Raw genomic sequence first — 20,976 nt, 5'->3', positions numbered from 1 at the left:
GCTGCTTTTGCTCCATGTGCTTTTGTGTTTGAAGTCAAGGCTACATTCAGACGCAGGGCTCATCCCCATAACATTGCCAGTTTCAGACAGCCCTGTTAACTTTCTGAAGTACCTCAGTTAATGGGAGCAAGTCAAAAACCAAAATGGAGTACATGAATACATTACACTTTGTGATTCTCTGGGAAACTAACTTGGGAAAGCCCCAAGTTAGCTGCAATACATCAGGGTCAAACACCACTCAGGAGTTTCTGTGCTGTGTGTTGCTCCTTGAAAGCCCTGCAGTCCTGCCCACTTGGGGCTTTAGCTTGAAGAAGAGCGGGCTCCCCTGCCTTGTCAGGTTGGTAGTCAGTGCAGATGGTGTTTGGCTGCCCAACCTCACTTGGGATTTTCTCCATTCACGCAAGAGACCAGCGAGATGGGGCACACCAGCACTCTCTTCAGCATAGTGCCAGCAGAGCTTCCTGGCATGGGGGATTTATGCAAGGCTTCAGAAACTCACTGAAACCAGAGAAATAATCACTCTGCAACTGGGCTTCTCCTTTTCAAATTCAAATCCATCAAAGACTTTAAATGTACCAGGTCATATCTGTACAGCTTCAACGTACTCAGCTGGTTAAAAATTAATAAAAACCTAACCTCCTTGAATCAAAGGAATGAGAAATGTCAAAAAGAGCTTTTGCAGGCTCCACTCTTCACTGATCCTTCTTAACCGATCACGCACACATGTACACACAGACACACACACATATGCTTTCCACTCTTTTTCCATTGTATGTCTATACCAACAAAAGTGACTGGGGAAAATAATTCAGCTGTAGAATTAAAGCAACGGGAGGTAAATGACCACACAAACAGACCATTAGGTAAATGTCAGTTCTCATATTTAATATTTTAATAATTTTGTTTGCAACATTTACCACATAAATCATCTAAATAAATAGATGCTGTACAGTCTCTTATCCATATCAGTACAAAAATAAAACCACACTTTGTGTCAAATTATACTTGAGCCTGCCCTCCCTTTGCTATTACAACCTCCATTTACAATACACGCTTGCTCAGAAAAGGCATTATACTCTGATTGGTTTGTTTGGAATTGGTTTGCTCTCTATTTCCCCCCCCTCCCCAAATACATTCAATTAGTCTGTACAAAAGCTAGAAGCTCATTCTGTGCAAAAGGAAGCTTTCTTTGTGCAAAGACTCAGATACTCTAGCGTGCTGACAGAACAACAGCAACAACTGAAGGGACAGGAACAAAAATGGGGACCCTTGCTCCCTACTGATCCTATCCCCCACCTTCTCCCCCCAACAGAAGTGTACCAAATTAGATGAGTCAGAGTGTGTAAAAGAGACCAGACTGATGTGTATAAAAGGGTGGGGGAAAAAAGCTCGTGCTGAAGACCCAGCAAGACAACTGGGTTCCTCCAGCTCTGGAGCTTGAGCTTGCTAGGGGAGGAAGAAAATACTTCCATCTTAGCCTTTCGAAAGGTTAAAGATATGCAAGATAAAAGCCTTGATTGATTTTTATGCCCCCCCCCCAAGTTATCTCATTGCCATTCTGTTGGAGATAAGGTGAGAAAACAGCCTTTGGAAGAATTCAACAGCTACTGAAGACAGCTTCTGTTTCACCCTCCTTTCCTCACCCCCATTCCCTGTGAATGGGCAAGTAACTCTCCATTCCCCAAGCGAGCTAATAAGGTGCTATTTGTCAAAGATGAAACTAAAAAGATGCCTCCAGAGCTGAAAGAAGTGATCATAGTTCCACACTAGGACCACTAAAACCAAAACAGAACTTCATTTTCCCCCTTTCTCAAAGTGTGTGTTGGGGGCGGGGAGAGGAGGGGAAATGCCAGCATGAATCCTGAAGGTCAGTTAGGGATTCTGCAAGTCTCATCTCCTCTCCTCTCCTCTCCTCTCCTAGGGAGCCCTTCTTCACTTGGGATGGCTGGAGTAAACTCCACCTTCAGCCATGGGAGGGAAGCAAAGGGCCCAATGGCAGCTCTGGAAGAGTGATAGGGAACAGCCAGAAGCCTGTAACAGATGCATCTTTTGCTTTTCAAATGCCACTTTCAGAGAAACGATAAGGAGTATTTAGCACTCCTAGTGCTTTGCATTTTCAAAGTGCTTCAAAACATACTTCAGACTCAAAAGCCAAAAAAGCAGCTTAACATTTTGACAGATTTGCAAAGAGCTTCTTTGTGCTGACACTACACTTTCTGGTTTAAAAAAAAAAAAGAAAAGAAAAGAAAAAGAAGGGCTATCCTCCTCCTCCCAGATCCCCTTCCCAGTCAAAATTCTGCTACACCAATAGCGAGATAAGCTGGGACAGAGGTTCTGAACAGCCTCATGAGTTTTCCCATTCAACATCAAGGTGGCATTCCCAGACATCTGCAACTGTGGATGACCAGCATCAGGTTTTTACTTGTCTCATCTTAACAGCAATCTATCTCCCTTTTACCAGCCATTACAAACTTCTACTGAGCTCTGTCTTCTTTACAGCTTCCAGTTATCTGACCTGTCCCCTCCCTGCTAAACCACTGTATTTTAAGAAACTAAGGGTGCAAGAGAACAAGGTCTGGAAGAGAGAAAGGGGTCATCCCTTGAGGAAATACTTCTTATAAGGAAGAATTAAAATTCAATTCTAAGTGATTGCTTCTTTATCTCTGACTCTTGGTCCCACAACTCCTCACCTGCAGGATGGTTTTATAGGCATTTCAATTTCTTGGGTGGAATCCAGGTGGGTCAACACCCAGAACATTCGTGCTTTCTCTGCAAGTTCAGCTCCCTGGCAGTCAACCTCAGTTGGCAGAGGACAACACAGTCTCTTGATCATAAGCTATTGTCTCAAAACAAACTTGCCATGCCCCTGGGGACAACTGTTTTGAGGGAAGAAATGTGGAAGAGACACATTCCTCTACCTATATTTGTCAATGCTATACATTACTATGTAAAACTTAACCTATATAACCTGTTTACACATATATACCTCCCTTGCTTTCCCACTGTGAAAGACAGCTCTGAGTGCTTCCTCTCCACATGGCCCCCTCAAAACTCAGGGACATCCACCCGTTGATCACACTGAGGCATTGATACACCAATACTGATGTGAGTGGTCACAGGTTTGTGAGCAGAAGAGCCTGCATTTGAATAGTGGCTAAACATACACCAATTCTATTCCCCACTGGTCTCCTCTTCTTATATTGACTTTTCCCAACCCCCATTGTTTAATTTTCATCATCTTCTTGGAGACTAAGACAAATCTACAGCCAAGAGAAGAGTACTCACAGCCTGTAAGGAACAGATTGCCTTAATGTGATGGCCAGCAACTAAACTGGGCCTTGATGGACGGCAGTTAACATCAGCATCAAAAACATTAAAAATAAAGTTCCATGTTTATCACCTCAGCATTTCTTTTTAGTCATGGTATTTTTTCCCCCTGAGGTCCTAGGTGGGTCTTGAGTTTCACTACAAGTTACTTGCATTAATAATATGCCTTCTTCGTTATAGTTCACCCAAAGGCCTGTCCTCAACAGCCTAGCAAGCGCAGCTCTAATGCCTGGAATGCCACCTCTTTCCCTGCCTTCCCCTAGACAAGCTGAGCTGCCCCTACCATTTTCCTACAAAGTTACACTGTCCTCTTGTTCTCAGGCTGCAGGACACGTAAGCTGGGGAGGAACAGAAGAGAGGTAAATATCACTTAGTTTTAGAAAAGTAGGTTTTTACACTTTCCCTGCTTCAGAAAGCACAGACTTAAAGCTTGAGAGGAGAGGAAGGGGTGGAGAGGTGGTGGTAAATTTAGCTTTAGCTCAAATACCTGGATGTGGCTAACAACCCTCAGTGCTGTCTTCCCCACCCTGGCCTCTGTTGTGGCTACCACTAAGGGTCTTGCATGAGCCATTCTGCCTATTTTTTGAGCTATGCAAGGCCTCCCCTCTCTATTCTAGCAAAAAACAAATAGCAGTAGCTGGCAGTACTGGGGCCAAGGAACCTCTGTGAGGTGAACAAACAATTTTATACATTCACTCACAAAACACCAGAAGAACAATTCTGGACAGTTTCACAACACTAACTACAAAAACAAAACAAAACAAAACAAAAAAACCCCCCAAAATAAAAACAACCCAAAGCCATTCATTTCTCAATAGGCTTCTTTCTGTGTGAGGCTCTGACGTAAGCAAGGGTCAAATCACTAACAAAATTGGGTTTATTTTGGCAAATGGAACTGCATTTGGGTGTTCTCACAATAAAATCCCGGCTGTGCTTGAAAAAAAAACACCTTGGGCTGACTTTATGAGCAGAAGGGCCTCCAAGCAAATGCAAGACAATAAGGAGCATGCAGGAGCTGTGAAGCTGCTTAATGCCACTATTTACGTGTTAAAACTTGCTGTTCCAAGGCATCACTTAACAAATATCAGAGCAATAACACCTAGTATACAACCAGCAAGGAACAGAGACTGCTTCCCAATTTTTAACACAGTGTTAACAACAAAGCTTTCCTGATCTGATGAGGCCCCTCAGTTCTGTCATACCACATACAGTAAATTTACTGCAAGGTGTATGAAGTAAAAGCTTCTGTCTCCAAAACACGGCTGGTAAATTTTCACATGGAAGCAGTTCTGAAGAATGACTGTCAGAACAGTTCAAGAAGTTTGTTTCTTGTGTACAGCTCAGTAATTTCCACTGGCTGAAGTTTGTTTTCCTTGATTACAGCCCATGGAGCCAAATGAGGTATGGGAGAGTTAGCTCGATTCTATTCTTGGCTTGTGCTTCAAATAGAATTATTAAACTCTGCTTCAACTGGATGCTATTTTAGCTCTTCTGATCAAATGGAACGCTTAACGAAACTCCAAGCACAACATCAGATTTTCAAGATATATTAATTTTCAGTTTTTGGGTTGAATATGCAGATAGGATTAGGGAGAAGGGACTAGTTAACTCAAACTCAGCAAACCTCTCCTGCCCCCAAAAGCAAGAAAACCTTATGCATCTACACTTGAAGTGGAGTAAAGCTGATTTTAAAGCCCCCGAAGACCAGCTCCACCAAGTGAATCTACAATGTCACAATGTCACCAGCCACTATAGAAGTGAGCCACATTTTAAAAAGGCAAGAGTTTCTGTTCATGAATGTAAAAAAAAAAAAAAAAAAAAAAAAAAAAGTGCTTGGTTTCCTACCACAAACTTCTCTTCATAAAAACCCAACCTACGCACATGTAACTTGTGTCTCAACCGATAAGGGTTAACTCCTCACTGACCTGTACACAAAGCAGCATGGTACTAAGGGACTCTATTTAACACTTCATGTCAGGAGATGATTTATTAGTCACCAAAAGAACACAAGCTAGCCTGATCCAAAAAGTGATTAAGATATGAAGCTGTGGGTGGATCCTCTTTTGAGAGCACCACAGGTTTTTGAAAACTCCACTCTAAGAGGAAGAAAAGACATTTAAAGAGAAGTGCCAAAACAAAACATTGAGAAGTCTCAGCTGGTGAGTGGAAAGAAAAAGCACAGGATGGAAATCCAGTTACTAGGACAAGCTCTTCTTTCATGCCACAGGATTGGTATTGCTTCTGACTTCAGCCAAAGCTAGAAACATCAGTAAATAAGTCCCCCCCACCCCTGGCCTCGTATTTGTACACTGACCTGAAGACAGAACAAAGGTGATGGTAGCTGTATTAAAATAAAGAAAGCAAACCTTATAAATACCATAAAGATTTAGCACAAGGAGACGAGTTCGACTTTTCAAAATTAAGCTAAAATATTAAGCTTCTGCAACCATAACCACACAAACTGCTGTTATCCTGATGAGCAGGCATGCTGAGTTTCTACTGATCACACCAAACAAAAGGAAGATGCAAATATTCAGCACATTTTGCAGGTGTGCTGGTGGAGGTGGTGGGGTACTCTGTGACCCCACTCCCTGCAGAAGAGGGTGATCCTACCTATATGATACAACTCCACATTCAGAAGCCTAGCTCCAGACACCCACATTCAACAAACATCCTGGGTCTATATGCTTACTTCATCAGTTTGCCCTTGCTAGCTATTCTAAGCTTCTTTCCCACTCACTCTTCCTCCCACCACATTAAAAAAAAACACCCCTCCCCTCAAAAAGAGAAACCCCCGCACAATGTGCTCCACTTTTCACCCTCTCAGATTTCTCCGTAATAAGATTCCCATATCACTTCCTCTGTATGTACTTAGGGAGACAAAAGACTCGTCCTGAAATTCAGGATCTACCCAATGGTCCTGAAGCTGCTGTCACACAGTGGAAGGTGGTCCTTTTTGATTAGCTTGGAGACAGAAGGGGAAATCTTAAGTCTACACTGAGCTGCATATCCTATTTAAGGTAAAACCTGCTTTTAATAAAATGCTCAGGGCTGTCCAAACACTGCCAAAAGTAGAAGTTTGGAGGACCAGAAGCCCCAGAGTTCCCAAATTCTGCGGGTCAGGAGCCAAGCCCTTCAGAGGAATTGCTGCAGAGGTCACATTAAGGATTTCCACAGGTGTCTTTACCTTAGGGCTCAGCAGGCTCTTAGCTTCATATAACATAAATACAGCAGATAAAAGATGGAGGTGGAGCAGTGAGAGGAAACAATGGATTTAAAGATAATTATGACAGTAGCCAATGTTGCCTTGTAGCACTCTGTCCTGCAGGTCTCACCTTAAGATCTAGCTTACCTTTCTTGCTTGCCATAGGAAAAGATCTATATTTATAAATTTAAGTTATTTAAATAAGATTTGACTGAAAAAAGGAAGAGGATACACATGTGCAAAAACAGATGCTAAACTACCAACTCAAAATACAGCAATTCTTCAGAAATCTCTAAGTGTCACAGGCAGTCCAGCACAAGGCATTAAGTGCAAGATCATGCAAGATCTGTTGAAATGCAGACCACTTTCCTTGGCAAAGATATTTAAGCTTTCCAAGGGGAAGTTCCCATTGGTTAAGTAGTACAAGATCACAGATACTGTGAGCAGACTGGAGTCATGGAAGAATATTACTCAGATGGTAAAATCCAAGAATTCTCATTAGTAAGAATTAAGATTTTTTTTTCCTTCCTCAAGTCTAATACATGCCTTCCCCACATGCTGTTTAACCTGGGCCTCTCAATGGGATCCAAGAACAGAATTTGCTGCTAATCAAGGTCCATTTCCAGCTCAGTTCTATCAAATTCCTCAGTCCTGGGCCTGTGCCAGCATCTTGGATATCTCTGCAGTGCCAGGCAATGCCTCAGTCCTCCTATGAGCCCCTCCTCCCAGGAAAGAGGAGTCAGTTTCCAACCAACTTATTACCACAGATTCAGGACAGCATTTGTTATTAATACTGAATTTAGCAAAGGCTAAAAAACACCTCACTTTCCATAATGCATTTCTCACACAGCAAAGACAGGGTTTGAAATGTTGTTTTGTGTATATGAAAGGTAGAGTCTCAACTGTGCTGCATTTCTGAGCTTTTAATGAGGGTAAATTCAATCTGAGTAGCCAATCTAGACTTCAGAGATACATTTTGGTCTCTCCCTGCATCATCAACAATCAAAGGGAGAAATCTCTGCAGTACACATGGACCTGTGCTGCAAAGACTTACTTACCACAGCCAGACAAATATGGTTCTGAAGTCCTGACAGCAGGCTACAGGCAAAACAACTCTGGGGAGAAAGCCTTAACAGACTGGAGTTATCTACACAGGTAGGATCCATCGCCTCTCACTGCTGCAGGAAAAAAGGGAGGAGGAAGGTGGGAAGAGCAATGCACAGAGAAGTATCTTTATCCGAGGGATATCAGTTGCAGAACAAGGCGGTAAGCTAGAGATCTAACTCTTTTCCACCTCCACATGCCCTCTCCCCACAAATGCAGCTGCTGCCACTTAACAGGATGAAAGGCGAATTGTTCAGCTTGCTGCTTTCACATCTAGGAGGGAAGTCCTTGCCAGGGAAAGGGCTGTCAGTTTTTCAGATGGACAAAGCAATGACAAACACACACCCGCTACACTGCCCTTTGTTTTTGCATATCTGAAATGGGGAAAAAAAAAGGAGAAAAGAAAAAAAATTGAAGGTATCTGTAAACATTTTAAGAGGAGACATTTTGGATTTTTTTTTTCTTAAAGGATATAATAACCCTTCCCTAGCCCCACCCTAAAAGCGCTGGATTTTAGAAGCACTGAAAATGGAGATTCAAAACTGTGCACTCCGGTCTCGGAAGAAGCCCTCAGCCACTTGTGCTTCTCTGAAGGTGACGGTAATGGAGTTTGCCGTGATGTCCGTCACTGTCACTTCGCTGGGGGGAACAGTAGGGATCCAAGGGAGACTGCCATCCACATCTGCTGCAGACAGAGAGGCAGATAAGAACATGTTAGTGAGAGGAAGAGAGGGTACAGGTGGCAGGGGAAGAAAGGAGAAAGTAGAGAGGAAAGGGATGAATGGAAAAGGAGCCTCCTTCCTGACAAATAGGTGCAAATGCAGATGACATCAGCCTGCACTGAGTCTGCACATTCAACAAGGCAAGAAAGAGCATGGGCAAGCCCATACCGCAGAGGATCACTTCAGGATATAATGGGAAAAGGAAAAAAGAGCAGAGTAGAAAGGGCGTCCAGACACACACCAGCATTGTAACAGCCTACACATAGGCCAGCAAGATCTAGTAACATCACTCAGATTCCCTGACACATCTCTCCTCAGTTCCTGATTGCCTCTGTGTTCGCAAAACGTTCACCCAGCTGTGAGCTCCTCTGTTTGTAAATGCCGCACTCTGCTCAAAAGTCAAAAGCCCAAGTTCTTACAGACTCTCCTCAAACGTCTCTATGGGAGTCAAAGGAGCTCCAAAACTGAGGGTCTTCCCTGTACTGCATCCACAACACTGCCTGGCTATGATTCTCTCCAAAACCCGTTAATACTGCTTCATGGAGAAGCTGCTCTCCCTTTCTCATACCATTCCTCCTCTATTTGATAGTGAGAAACCCAAACACCTCTCCGCTTTCTCACTGCAAGAAATAATTTGCAACTGAACAGTCTCTCTTCCACCCAAAACTCCATTTCCCCCCACCTCGTGGTGAGAGTCACAAAAATATATGGAGAGAGGAAGGAAGATCGTTTCCTCTCGCTACCACTTTACCTGTACTGTATCCTGCTGTCCCAACTCAGACAAGGAACATGTGCCCCTCAAGATAGTATTTCCTGGCTTCTGTCTCAGATACTGGGGTGTCTACTGTCACCTTGGAAAGAGTTTATCCACCTCAACAGTAACTGGAATTCTGCATAGGCTACATGTCAGGTGGAGAACAAAAATAATATTACATTTCTCTAGCACCTTTCATTCTTCAGATCCCCAAGTAACTTAGAAAGACCAGCTCTTCCCTGGAAGAATGCACACACATTTGCCTTCTGCCATTATGAACAGTGGGCTGCTCTGTGCTGGACCCATTGCTGTCTCATCAAATACGGACCACTGTTCAAGTACCCCTCAGAAGGGAGAAAGAGTAGCTTTTGATTTCCAGAATACACCCCAGTGTCCTGCCTAAAACAACCCAGGTAACAACTACTCCTAGCAAGGAGTAGCATGATTACCTTAACTACTACAAGCAGCACAGACTCTGGTTTTCCGCACAGACTCTGGTTTTCCGCTCTTCAAGAGGGCTACGCTTTCAGAAACTCAAATAATGCAGGGTAGCGTTTCCGTGGTAACTCAGTGCAACATGTACAACCCACAGCCATCCTGCACAAGACACTGGTATCCCTCCCCAAAATGTCAAATGTACTTGGACATCTCCCTTGCCAACACTCATGCTGCCTACTCAGTGGGCTCAGGCAGGTGTTACTGTCCCCACTTCATCTCTCTCACATAGTTCTAAGACAAGAGTCCTAGAGGATGTAGGAGTATGGGGAAGAAAGGGAAGATGGGGCAGAGGGAAGGCAATAGGAGTTTCTAATGGCATTTCTGTACACTCCCCAAGGAGGCACGGTAAGAGGATTGCTGATGTCTGAGTTTATTCACTGTCAAGCTCCCTTTGGCAGAGATGGAGTTCCTCATTGTCACACCTGTATGTCACCTTTGCTGGGAATCAGCTGGAAAAAGGGAGTAATTTCTAGTAACTTCTGCATGTTTTCTAACATGTCAGGCGTGTCGCTGATATAAGATCATAGAGAGGCAACAGCACTAGAGAAAAATTAAGTTGTGTTATGTACCCAAACAAGAAAAGGACTTGCATACAGGAAGGCCACAATATGAGCCAGCTAGGGCTGCTCTGAAGACCTGACCTAAACCACAAATCCAGGATATAGCAAGCAAGGAGGAAGCACACAGAGCACCCTTCTCATGCCCTAGCACTCCACAATCAAGGAGTATCCAACCTTACCTTCTTTGCTGGTGTGCTGCATGGCCTCCCAGTCCTCAGAGCCTTGCCTGGCTTCCAGGCCCACTGCATCATTCAGAAAGAATTCACGTCTGCAGTTTCGACTCTCCAGGCTTGTCATGCGTGGGAACTTCTTCCTTGACAGTCGCAGGTACTTCTGGTTTTTGCGTTGCTTTCTGAGAGAGAATGGCAAGACCGCTCCCCCAGTCTTCTCTGAGAACTCTGCCTGCCCTGGCTTGGCCCCTGGCAGGCTGCTATCTCCTCCTCCAAACCTCCGTGCAAGAGAGAAACAGAGCTTTTCCTTTCCCTTGTGTGCACTCCTCAAGTCCATGCCATACAGCCGCTGCCAAGATATGAATGCAGCAAGGGTCAAAACAGGAATCTGATAATACAGTCAGGGCTACCATCTGGGAGCCAGGAAACAACCTCTATTCTTAGTTCAGTCCCTAAGCATCTAGGTGATCTAGCATAAGATGTGCTGCTTCTATAACACTGCTCCTCTCACCTCTTCAGCTGCATCCAAGCTCTTCTAACATGTGCTTCCCAGGATCAGCTGCTTTGCACAGCAACAGTAAAAGCATGCTAGAACTTCACTTCCATCCTGCTACTACCCTTAATATGCTGAACAGTCAAAGCTCAGTTCAATTTTAAAGAGCATACAACCTGCATCCGTGGTAACCTGCAACCACTCAAGCCCCAAATTTGTAAGATCCTTGTCTGCAGAGCAAGAGCTTTTTTTCTCCCCCTCCCCCTTTTTTTCCTGTAAACACAGGTTAGCCGGCTGTTGAGCTAACAGGTTAAAACCTCCCTGCCTACCCACTGACTTCATGTTTTTATGTTAGCTTTTCACCTCCAAGTTTATCCATGCAACAGCAAATGGACAGTTCCTACCTCCCTGTGGGCAGAGTAGCAGCACAGCAGATAATGAGTTAGAAATACACAGGAGAAGAGCAAGAGGCTACCTGCAGTAGGAGGCGCTTTGGTTTGGGACCTCTTTTCCTGTACCCTGAAGCACGGTCTCTCTCTTCTCTGTGAGGAAGAAACAGAAATCAAACCAAGTACTACATACCACAGCATAAAGCCTAGTTAGGACTTCTACTTTCTGCAGCGCAGTTCCCTCATTTTCCTCCATTAAAACCTAATGATGAGCAGTGTAGGCTTGGAAAACATCCCAGAACTGATTTTTCTTGTGGGAGCAAAAGCCTCGCAATAAGGGAACTTCTCTGACTCAAGGATGGGTTAGAGAAACTTATCACTTCTGCATCAATCCAGTCTAGCCCTGGCCCTGATTAAAACCTGTGACAAATTGCTCTTTGGCTAAATGCTGCTTGTGCTTAGTCTCATTTCCTGAACAGTGCCAATTAGAGCTGCTTTAACTCTGTCTTGTCTGCCTTGGCCAACAGCAAGGTACAGAGATGAAGCCAGGCTCATTCTCGTACATCCCATCCTTGATGGGAATAGGGACAACAGGGGAACTTTACGTACACTACAGAATAAAGACACTATTGCCTTTGCTGTGTCCAGGAGTGAAAGAACATGCCCCCTTACTTTTCTTCATAAGCCACTACCAGGCGAGGGTCCAAGATATGATCCTCTGGCTCCCATGTGCTGTATCTGAAGAAAAACATGAGGAATATAAAGTAAACAAGGCTTTAATGAAACATTCTCTCTGCAGGCCTGCTACCCGGGCTGCTGAGGCCCTGGAAACTGTCTTTACAAGGGTCAGTGGGGCCTGCCACAACATTGCTAGAGCTCTGAGGAATCTCAGCCATTCCCTCCCCAAAAACTTCCTGCCAGAAACCACCTCCCCTTCCCAAAACAGGCAGGGCCAAGCATCAAGCAGTTCTTTGTAAGAAAACAGGGCAAGCTTTCCTCCACAGGGCCCCCTCCATGCTGTTCACAAAGCCTGCGCAGAGATTCAGAAACTGCTTTTAAGTAGGTGCCTAAATAGGTCTCATTTGCCTCATTTGCAGCACTCCTGCAAATCCAGGAAAATGTGTGAAACAATGGGACTTGATCCGATAAAACTTTCTGGAAAATAGGTCTCTCTTAATTTAGAGTGCTCAAAGAGTAAGTATGTTTCCTCACCTGCATTATTAATTACCTCTAATCACTGGAGCTGAAAGCATTCATTTAAGAAGAGTTTAATTTTTCTCTACGAATGCCTTTCAACTAAACGTGCTTAGACCTGGGCCCTGAGGCAAGTTAATGGCAACTTTCCAGCTACTCCCCTTCTTGCTCAACTCCCCCTGCAGGTTATTTCTGTCTAGTAAAGGTCATCAGTATTTCTGTATAGGAACTGGAGGGACTCATTTGCATTGTGGTTAGGGCTGAAGAAACTACTCAAAGTAAGCTTGATGCTCTGAAAGAAACCTGTGAACAGTATCACTGACCCATGTTCCTCCTTGACTGCCTGACAGCTAAGACAGGAGCCAGATGCTCAGAAAGGGTTGAACCCACCTGGCAGGTGACATTAAGAACTGTTTCCAAGGGGTGCAGCTGCATTTAACATGAAGTAGGAGCAGCCCCAAACTCCCATTGTGGACAGTTAATTTCTAAGCGGTCAGGTTTAACCAAAAAAAGACGGGTGGCACATAATCTATCAGAGAAAGTCAAAGGCAAGTGAGCAAGTCTGAAATCCCAAATGCCCCAGAACACTCCAGAGCATTTCCTGGCATCTGAGGTCTGGGGCCCTGTGGAAGAGGGCCAGAGAGGAGTTGTGCACAGGTGGGCAGTGGTGCGTTTGTATCAATGCCTCTGAATTGGAGAAAAGCAATTTAGGAGGTTTACATTTTTGGGTGATGAGGGCATGTGAAGGCATATGGATGCATGCACACATGTTTGTAGGGGAGGTGGTTTGAAAATACCTTCCCTTTTCCACCTGCCCATTAGACAGGAGGTAGGTACTGAAATACTGGAGATGCCCTGGAGAACAGTTCTAGAAACTATGGTACATTTTTTTCACAAAAGGGAGAAAAAAAAACACATAAAATTCAACTATCCCAAGGTGCACTGTGTGTTAGAGGGTTAAGAACAAACATGTCTTCATAACCAACTGATCCCTCCCTCATTGCCTGAGTCTCCTGCAGCAATCTGACTGTGAGCTGTCAAAGGCAAGATGCTATTTGAACAGAAGAAGCTTTCCTCCCAGCTGCAGGGATTTTAGCACTCATTCTACAAATGTAAGAAAAATAGTAATACTTGGGGAGGGAGGAAAACATCAGACTGCTATCCATGGGCAGGAGAAGAGAGGGGATTTGCTGTTAAAAATACCAAAAAAAAAAAAAAAATGGTGGGTGTTGCCTTTTTCTCTGCAGCTCAATCCCTGGCTTCGCTGCAGTGGCAAAACACCGCATATAAAAAAAACATGGTTCGGTTTGCCACACACACACGCGCACACACACACACGCAGAGATATATATACAGCGCGCACAGCCCAGGCTGCAGCAGAACTGCAGAGAGCAGGCACTCTGGAAAATATAGATCATATGATCTTTCTTCCCCCTCCTCCTACTCCTCCTCTTCCCCCTCCCCTCTTAACTCCAACACAAGTTGTAAACAAGCTTGTAGCTAGAAGCAGATTGTAACTCCTCCATTCCCTGACTGTAGCAGTACAACCTAGAAATCTGAGGGATGAGGCATTAACAAGGATTTTTTTAAATGTGGAAAATATCAAATACAAGAGAAAGAAGCAAATTTCTGTCCTATCCTTAGTTCCCTCCACAGAACTCCCAGTTGGAATCATGGGATAACAGATACAGAGATTACAAAGAGCAATGCGACAAGGTAAGGGAAGGGAATAAAGAGAAATAGAACATGTGAAGGAAAAGGAACATAATGGAAGACAAGGATGCAAATAGCTTGTGGTGTTGCATGCCAATGCAGGCACATGTATGTTTATAAACAAGGAATGGAGACCACTAGCAAGACGAAAGCAACTTGCATGCTCAAAGAATCTTTATTTTAAGCAACTCAAACTACTGAATTAACAGTTAAAAAAAAATCAGTGCTCTTCATATCTAGTATTAGGTGGGAGGGGGAAGAAGGGAGGTGCTTGGAAATGTCACAGCATCAGAAGAAGGGAACTCTAATATCCCTCTTGTCCCCTGGACAGAAGGCGGTGGGTTTTCATTCCCTAAACAGAGTTTCTGGTTCCCTCAGAGGTCCAAGGCGCAGGGCAAGGAGAGACAGCAACAAGAATAAGGACTGTTCTCTCAGAGGAAAGATTACATCATGCCTCAGTCCACCTTCCTGGCAAGTGACTGTACAAGAGAAAGATCTCAGTGCCTTTGTGGAAAGAAGAATGAGATAAATGTCAATATTCTGGCCAAACAGGGAATGGTGCCTCACAGACTATTTTCCAGCCTCCAACAGTGGTTAAATTAGGCTTAGCTATGTAGAAGGCTGATATGGACCAAAAACTGACCAACACTGTATGGCAACTGATACCCAATAAGTGCAAAAGATTAAATTGTGACAGTAGACCTTATAGTCAGGAACAAAGTCACCCTCTCCCACCATCACCAGAGAAGGGAAGCTGCTCGTATTCATGCATGCCCCATGAGGGTGAGAGTTAGGCTTACGGGAACATATTCCAACTGCTCAAACACCAGGTACAATCTATCAGGACCACAACCTTGCAACTGTGAGGATGAACTAATAAAACCAGATCCCACTGCTTAGCATCATCCAAAGCAACTACACATGAAATTTAGCCATACCCAAGCACATTGTGCTTGTACAGACACACACACACACAAACAGAAAAGCAAAAACAGGTCCCCACATGGATTGACCGGGAGGCAGCTCTACTAGAATGCTAGTTAACACAGTAATATTCTACAGTTATCTAATGCTTTTAAACTCAAAGCATTTTACAAATAGCTTAGGCACAGAACAATTACTTTTCTTCAGAAACAACTGCATATTAATAAGGAAGAGAAGTAGCAGTAAATAAGGCACAGCAATGCTACACAAACTTTTTTTTTTTTTTTTGGAGGGGGGGTGAGGGGCAACAGCAACCAAAGCAAAAGCAGAAAAGGCACTCAGAACAATGGGTTTCAGACAAGAAAATGAAGGTGCAGTGGTAATTCTCAAGAAACTAGGATTCCCTATGTTCGGTTACAACTAGTTAATCTGAAACATTGCCCCTTCTACATTTGCAAATTGTTGAGGGGATACAGCATGGCAACATGACAAGGTCACCACCTTGTTATCTATCACAAAAGACTGCATATAGCCCTAAAAAATAAAGTGAGGTTCTCTTAGGGCTGATTCACATAAGCAAGCGCCATGCTGTGTTCAGAAGAATCAGGGTTTTCTGCAGAACTCATACTGAACGTATAGGGATTCATATCTAGAGAGTGTCTCAATAGAATATTTCAGCAGTGGCAAAAAACAGTCAGAACAGATTGGCACAGGATCTGCATCCCTCAGCTGCCAGTTTGCAAATAGGTACAGAGCTTTGGGTTGTGGCTCTGTGTTTCTGTTTACGATTGTTGAAATGAGGCACAAGATGTTACCCATTAAGAACGGCATGCTTAGCTGCAGAGATACAGTTAAATCTATTACCAATTATTAAAGAAAAGATAAGTAAATTACAACTTACTTTGGGGGCCATCCTTTCCACTTCACCAGGTATTCTACTTTACCCTAAGGATGGAAAAAGGAAGAAGAAAACAAGTGAACTCCACAACCAAATATGAGCTACAGCAAGAGATGCAGCCAATCAACAGGACTAAACTCTGCAACTTGAAAAGCTCATTTCCCATCACTCTATTTTCAAAACAAACTACTTCCTCCTTCAACTATACTGACTATATATATATATATATTTTTTTTTCCCCAGAAAATGGGCACATAGGGTTATTTAAGAGTGTTTGAACTATTATCAGCTTGGGTGCATAGCTTTGCAGGAGCTAGCAGGCAGAACCCCAAAAGCCCACTGGAGAGCCATTGCAACCATTCTGGCATTTGCAGGCAATCCTACAAGAAGTCAGCATGCGTAAATGTGAGAGGGAGACATATGCCAGGAAAAAGTGTCAGAGGAATTTGCTTAAGCAGAGAGAAGAAATACAAGATTTCAGGACCTATGAAGTGTCTCTTTGGTGCGTTCCCTTCCAGTTGCTACATGCTCTACTCAAACATGGTTCTATCCATCAGTCACTCAACCTTTTGACCCAAAGAAACAGCAATTCACAACTAAACTTCACAGTTATCCATTTATTTGTTCACTCTAAGTACAAGATTAAAAAAAAAAAAAAAAAAAAAAAGTAGCTTTTGGAAACCATATTCAAGGGTCCCAGAGAAACATGCACAACTATTAAAATTTGTAATAGTATACAGAGAGACTTGTTAAACACTTCCCAAAGCATGAAAAAGGCCTCCGTACATTCAGGACCACCTCTAGAAGGCCTGCTATTGCAAGTGTGAAAATCTTTAAGTGACAGCACTGAAACCAAACCACTCAAGTACATGAGCCAGGCAACTAGTTTCATTTTCCTGATTGGGGCGGGGGGGGGGGGGCTCAACTTCAAAATGTTTGAAAACACTACCCTATAAGGAACTTTCCATCAGATGATCTCTACACACCGTAAGCTTGTGAGTTAATCCTCCTAACACCCTGTGGGGATGGATACAGTTTTTACAGCTGGGGAAACTGAGTCACTAAGCTCTCAGCCAAGTCTTTCAAAATCATCTCTTGATGTAGGGTAAGCAGTTTGTCATCACCAGCACTGTATTTTATTTATTTTTATTTTTTTTTTTGAGAAACTGAAAACCCCAGCAATGAACCCCAGGCTGTCCAAGCACCCCATCGACAGAGTCCCACGCTCGCTGGCCCCGGGCACTGCACCTCAGCCCCTCCCACCCTGTCTGCCCGCCCTCCCGGCCCCCGAGGAGGTGTCATGCCTGCTCCACACCTCCTCCCTCGCTTACCCCGGGGCCGCTCGGGACAGCGCCTGGTGAATGTCGGGGCTGGGGCACGCAGGCCCCCTGAGCCTCAATAAATAAATAATAATAAAAAAAGCCCCGTTACTTCGGGAGGGGGAAAAACGCAGGGTCGCCATGCGCGCTCCCACCACGCCCCCCTGCCCGCAGCGCCGGGCGGGCACCGGCGACAGGCTGCCGTGCGTGTGCGTGTGTGCGTGTGTTTGTGTGTGTGTTTGCGTGTGCGTGTCACGGAGCGCGTCTCGCCCCGCCGCCCGGCGGAGGGCGGCAGGTGGCCCCGACGGGGCGCCCCGCCGCAGCCCACCTTCCGCACGCGCTTCTTCCGGATGCTCTCCACCGCGAACACCTGCTCCCCGATGGCCGACAGCTCCATGCAGCGGGCAGCCCACGGGACACCGCCACCAGGAAGAGCCGCCGCCGGCCCCCGCGCCCGCTACAAGCGACCCGGCTTTCGCAACGCGGCGGGAGACCGGCGGGGAGCGAGCCAGCCCCGGCGAGAGGGCGGCGAGGGGCTGCGGTTGCGGCGCTCGCCCGCTGACGGCCGCTGCCCGCCGTTGCCCGTTGGCGGCCGTTGCCCGCTCGCGCTCCCCCTCACACGCCCCCTCGCGCGCGCGGCCGCGCCCCCTTCCCCCCTCCCGCCCCGCTTTAGAACCTGCGCAACGTTTTCCCCTGCGCGCGCGCGCGCGCGCCCGGGGGGCGGGGCCTGACTCACCCCCCGCCCCGCCGCGGCGGGAGCGCGCCCGAGCGGCCGCCCGCCCCCGCGCCCAGCCTGCGCTGTGGGGCTGCTCCCCTCCCGCTGCCCCTCGGGGCCGGAACAGGCCGCAGGGTGCCCCCCCCCCCAACACACACGCCCCCGCCCCACGCCCCCGCCCCACCGCGCGCCGCTGTGGCAGATCCCCCCCGCCAGGAGAGGGCCGCTGGGGCGCGCGGCCGGGCCGGCCCCACCGCCGCGGGCGCCCTCCGCCTGGGCCGCCCGGTCTCAGCCGGGCTCGGCGGCGGGGAGAGGGCCGGAAGCTTTCGAGGCCCCCGCCCGGGCGACCAGCGCTGCAGCTCCGGCCTGAGCCTGAGAGCTGCTGGCTCGGGCTCAAGTGCCCCCTTCGCAGGAGACGGAGCTCTGCCAGGGCCTGCCCGAGACCGCTGAACGAACCCCTCCAGAGACTGGAGGCCACCTCAAAGCTCTCCGCCGTCTCCCGCTACCTGGAAAACGTGCATTTCTGTGACTTGCAAGTCTCCAGCACCTGCAAAGCAGGAAATATTTCCCAAATGCTTTCACGGAAATGATCCTCAGTGGTCACCCGTCCCTGATGGTGGATGAGAAACCACCAGAGGACAAAGCGTTCGCACGCTAGAAGCGGGGAGCACGGAGTGATGTGGGGGAACCCCGGTGCGCAGCCCTCAGCAGCTTGCCTCTGTGGGATTCGCTTCGACAGGAACATCTGCCACGAAGCGCTGAGGGGTTTTGCGGGTGCAATGCATATCCAGCTATTTAACATCTTGCAGTAGGCAGGTCCTAAGCCAACCTTTTCAAGGCGGCAAAGACTTATTTAAGTAAGAGCAAGAAAACAGGAACATCGTGAGTAGCTCAGCACTGAGATATCCAAGCTCATTTATACGTTGATCTGGTACACAGAAAAGTGTTTTTAGTGGCAGAACACTACATTAAAAATGACAGTTTTTTTTTTAAGTTCTCCTAGAACACTTTTAATCAGAGCAGGCACAAGTTTCTACATCTTTAGCCATCTTTCCTTCACAGCTGTGCTGAACTACTTTCTTACTGTGACTACATTTCTGTGGATGCTTTTTGTATACAAAGTTCAAGAAGGGATTAAGCTGACTATGAGTGGCAAATATTAGAGAAAAATTACTATGAGAGTAAGTTAATATAAGTTAGTCATTTAGTTCTAAAGCTTTCATTTTCACGCAACATATTCGATCTGTTTACTTGCAGGTGAAATAATTGTCAGAGTCGTTATTCTTTCTGCAGCCGTTCAAGAACAACCTGCTCAAAGTTCACTGTTGAGGATTATAATCGTTGGGCTAACCATTAAATAGACCTAACAGATTACAACAAATCTGTGGCTCTGTAACAGCATTGTCATCGAATATTCAGGGTTTCTGAATTATATTGCAAAAATAAATAAACTTCCAGTTCATTTTTAATCATTCTTTTCTTATATTATGTTTTCGTGTTTTAGAAGGAATAGAGGAGAATATTTAGTATAAAGTTTACTCAGCATCTCAAGCTGAAAGCTTCAGAAAAAAAAGAAGCAAAAGAAGGTCAGAACGTTTCTCAGAATTGCAGCAACCTGCTTTTAATCTCTTTCCGGTGCTGGACTGGAAAATGTGAAAAATCATACTCCGTTGATCAAGTTGAAATAAAAAGAGAAAAAAAAACACTATCAGAGCAAGTAAACTTAGAAAAAGAAAAGAAAAAACAGAAAAAAACCCCAAAACAGTATTGATAACCTGCGGCACTTTTCAGTACAGGAGATTTACAACCTGATATTTAATATCTGTCCTTTTAAAGTCAAAAGAATTTCTTTTCAAAATTGAAACAATATTAATGATTACTAAAGAGTTCTCAAAATGAAAAAAATGGCGTTTTGATCACAAGCTATAATTCTTTTCGTATAAATACATATAATAAGAATTCACACACTTGATACCATCAGTGTAATTTCTGCAGTTATTCCCTTCTTTCATTCTGCTTTTTGCTTTCATTTTTTTCATCTCAACAATTGACCAAAATTATATTCAGACAGTTATTTGAATCAGTTATACCATAGCTTTTGAAAAACGTCGCTCTTTTGTCTGGAAGGATGTCTGATAAATTCTAGTCACAAGATGACATCAGCATGCAGCAAAGGTCCAGGCAAATTCCAAGACATGATGATGAAGTATGTTGCTTGTTTGCTGGGAGGTGTTTCTGGCAGTGTGGAAGCTGATCTTGCAGTCCTCATTCATTCAAATAGCCGTTATTCTTGCGTGCACTTAGTTATACTGACTTTAGTGAAACAGATCTCTATAATTAAGGGCTACTTCAAAGAGAATGCTTCTCTGCTTTTTAAAGTGCCTTTAAGTACTAGAACATGCTATTTGTGGCTTATTTTATTTTTCAGAAAATGCTATCAAGTATCTAACAATAATCTGGTCAGTTCTGCACCTCACGGAGGTCTTATTTAGAAAGAAAGTGATACTTTTTAAAACTGCTACACCACAGTTACTCTTTATTCTAATAACGGTTACAATGTAATTTGAGGGGTTTTTTTTCTTTTTTTTTCTTTTTTCCTTCTGATTTGACAACCAGAAGCCAAACTCTTAACAGCAAGGAGCAAGAAGATTTCTCTTCTTCCACCTCATCCAAACTTTTGAATTACTAGCAAATGAATTTAACAAAGCAACTTATAGGGACTAGAAATAATTAAGACAAACAATTTAAGTAATCAAGTTTTTCAGCTCTTCAAGCCTGTTTCAGTAGTACTTAAAAGATATTCTGTGATGAAAGTCCTCTTTAAAAGTATTTCAAGAACTAGATTACAGAAATCTTTATGAGAGATAGCCTTGTTATGACCAATTGTACAGTTGCGCTAATATATAGCAGTGAACTCAATGTGCAAAAAGCCAAAACAAATATTGAACCTTCCTTAGTACAAATTCAGAGACCCAGATCCAGGAGCCTTTA

General features: G+C 44.8%; 1 protein-coding gene across 2 annotated transcripts; it reads right to left on the bottom strand.

Annotated features, from left to right (window-relative positions):
* Positions 1-864: 864 nt before the first annotated feature.
* On the bottom strand, positions 865-17,881 carry CBX7 (chromobox 7). Of its 2 annotated transcripts, none has more exons than XM_062587844.1 (6): positions 17,599-17,881; positions 15,955-15,998; positions 11,895-11,960; positions 11,309-11,375; positions 10,350-10,689; positions 865-8,321 (listed from the first exon to the last, which is right to left on the bottom strand). In XM_062587844.1, exons 1-6 carry the CDS (start codon positions 17,665-17,667, stop codon positions 8,173-8,175), a joined length of 735 nt encoding a protein of 244 aa, XP_062443828.1. In that variant the 5' UTR covers positions 17,668-17,881; the 3' UTR covers positions 865-8,172. The 2 variants fall into 2 exon arrangements, with proteins under 2 accessions (XP_062443828.1, XP_062443836.1); XM_062587852.1 differs by having other exon boundaries at positions 865-8,318.
* Positions 17,882-20,976: the final 3,095 nt, after the last annotated feature.

Source organism: Rhea pennata, chromosome 1, assembly GCF_028389875.1.
Source record: "Rhea pennata isolate bPtePen1 chromosome 1, bPtePen1.pri, whole genome shotgun sequence".
Classification (NCBI taxonomy): Eukaryota; Metazoa; Chordata; class Aves; order Rheiformes; family Rheidae; genus Rhea; species Rhea pennata.
Note: the sequence above shows the minus strand (reverse complement) of the source record. Positions and strands in the feature narration are given on the sequence as shown.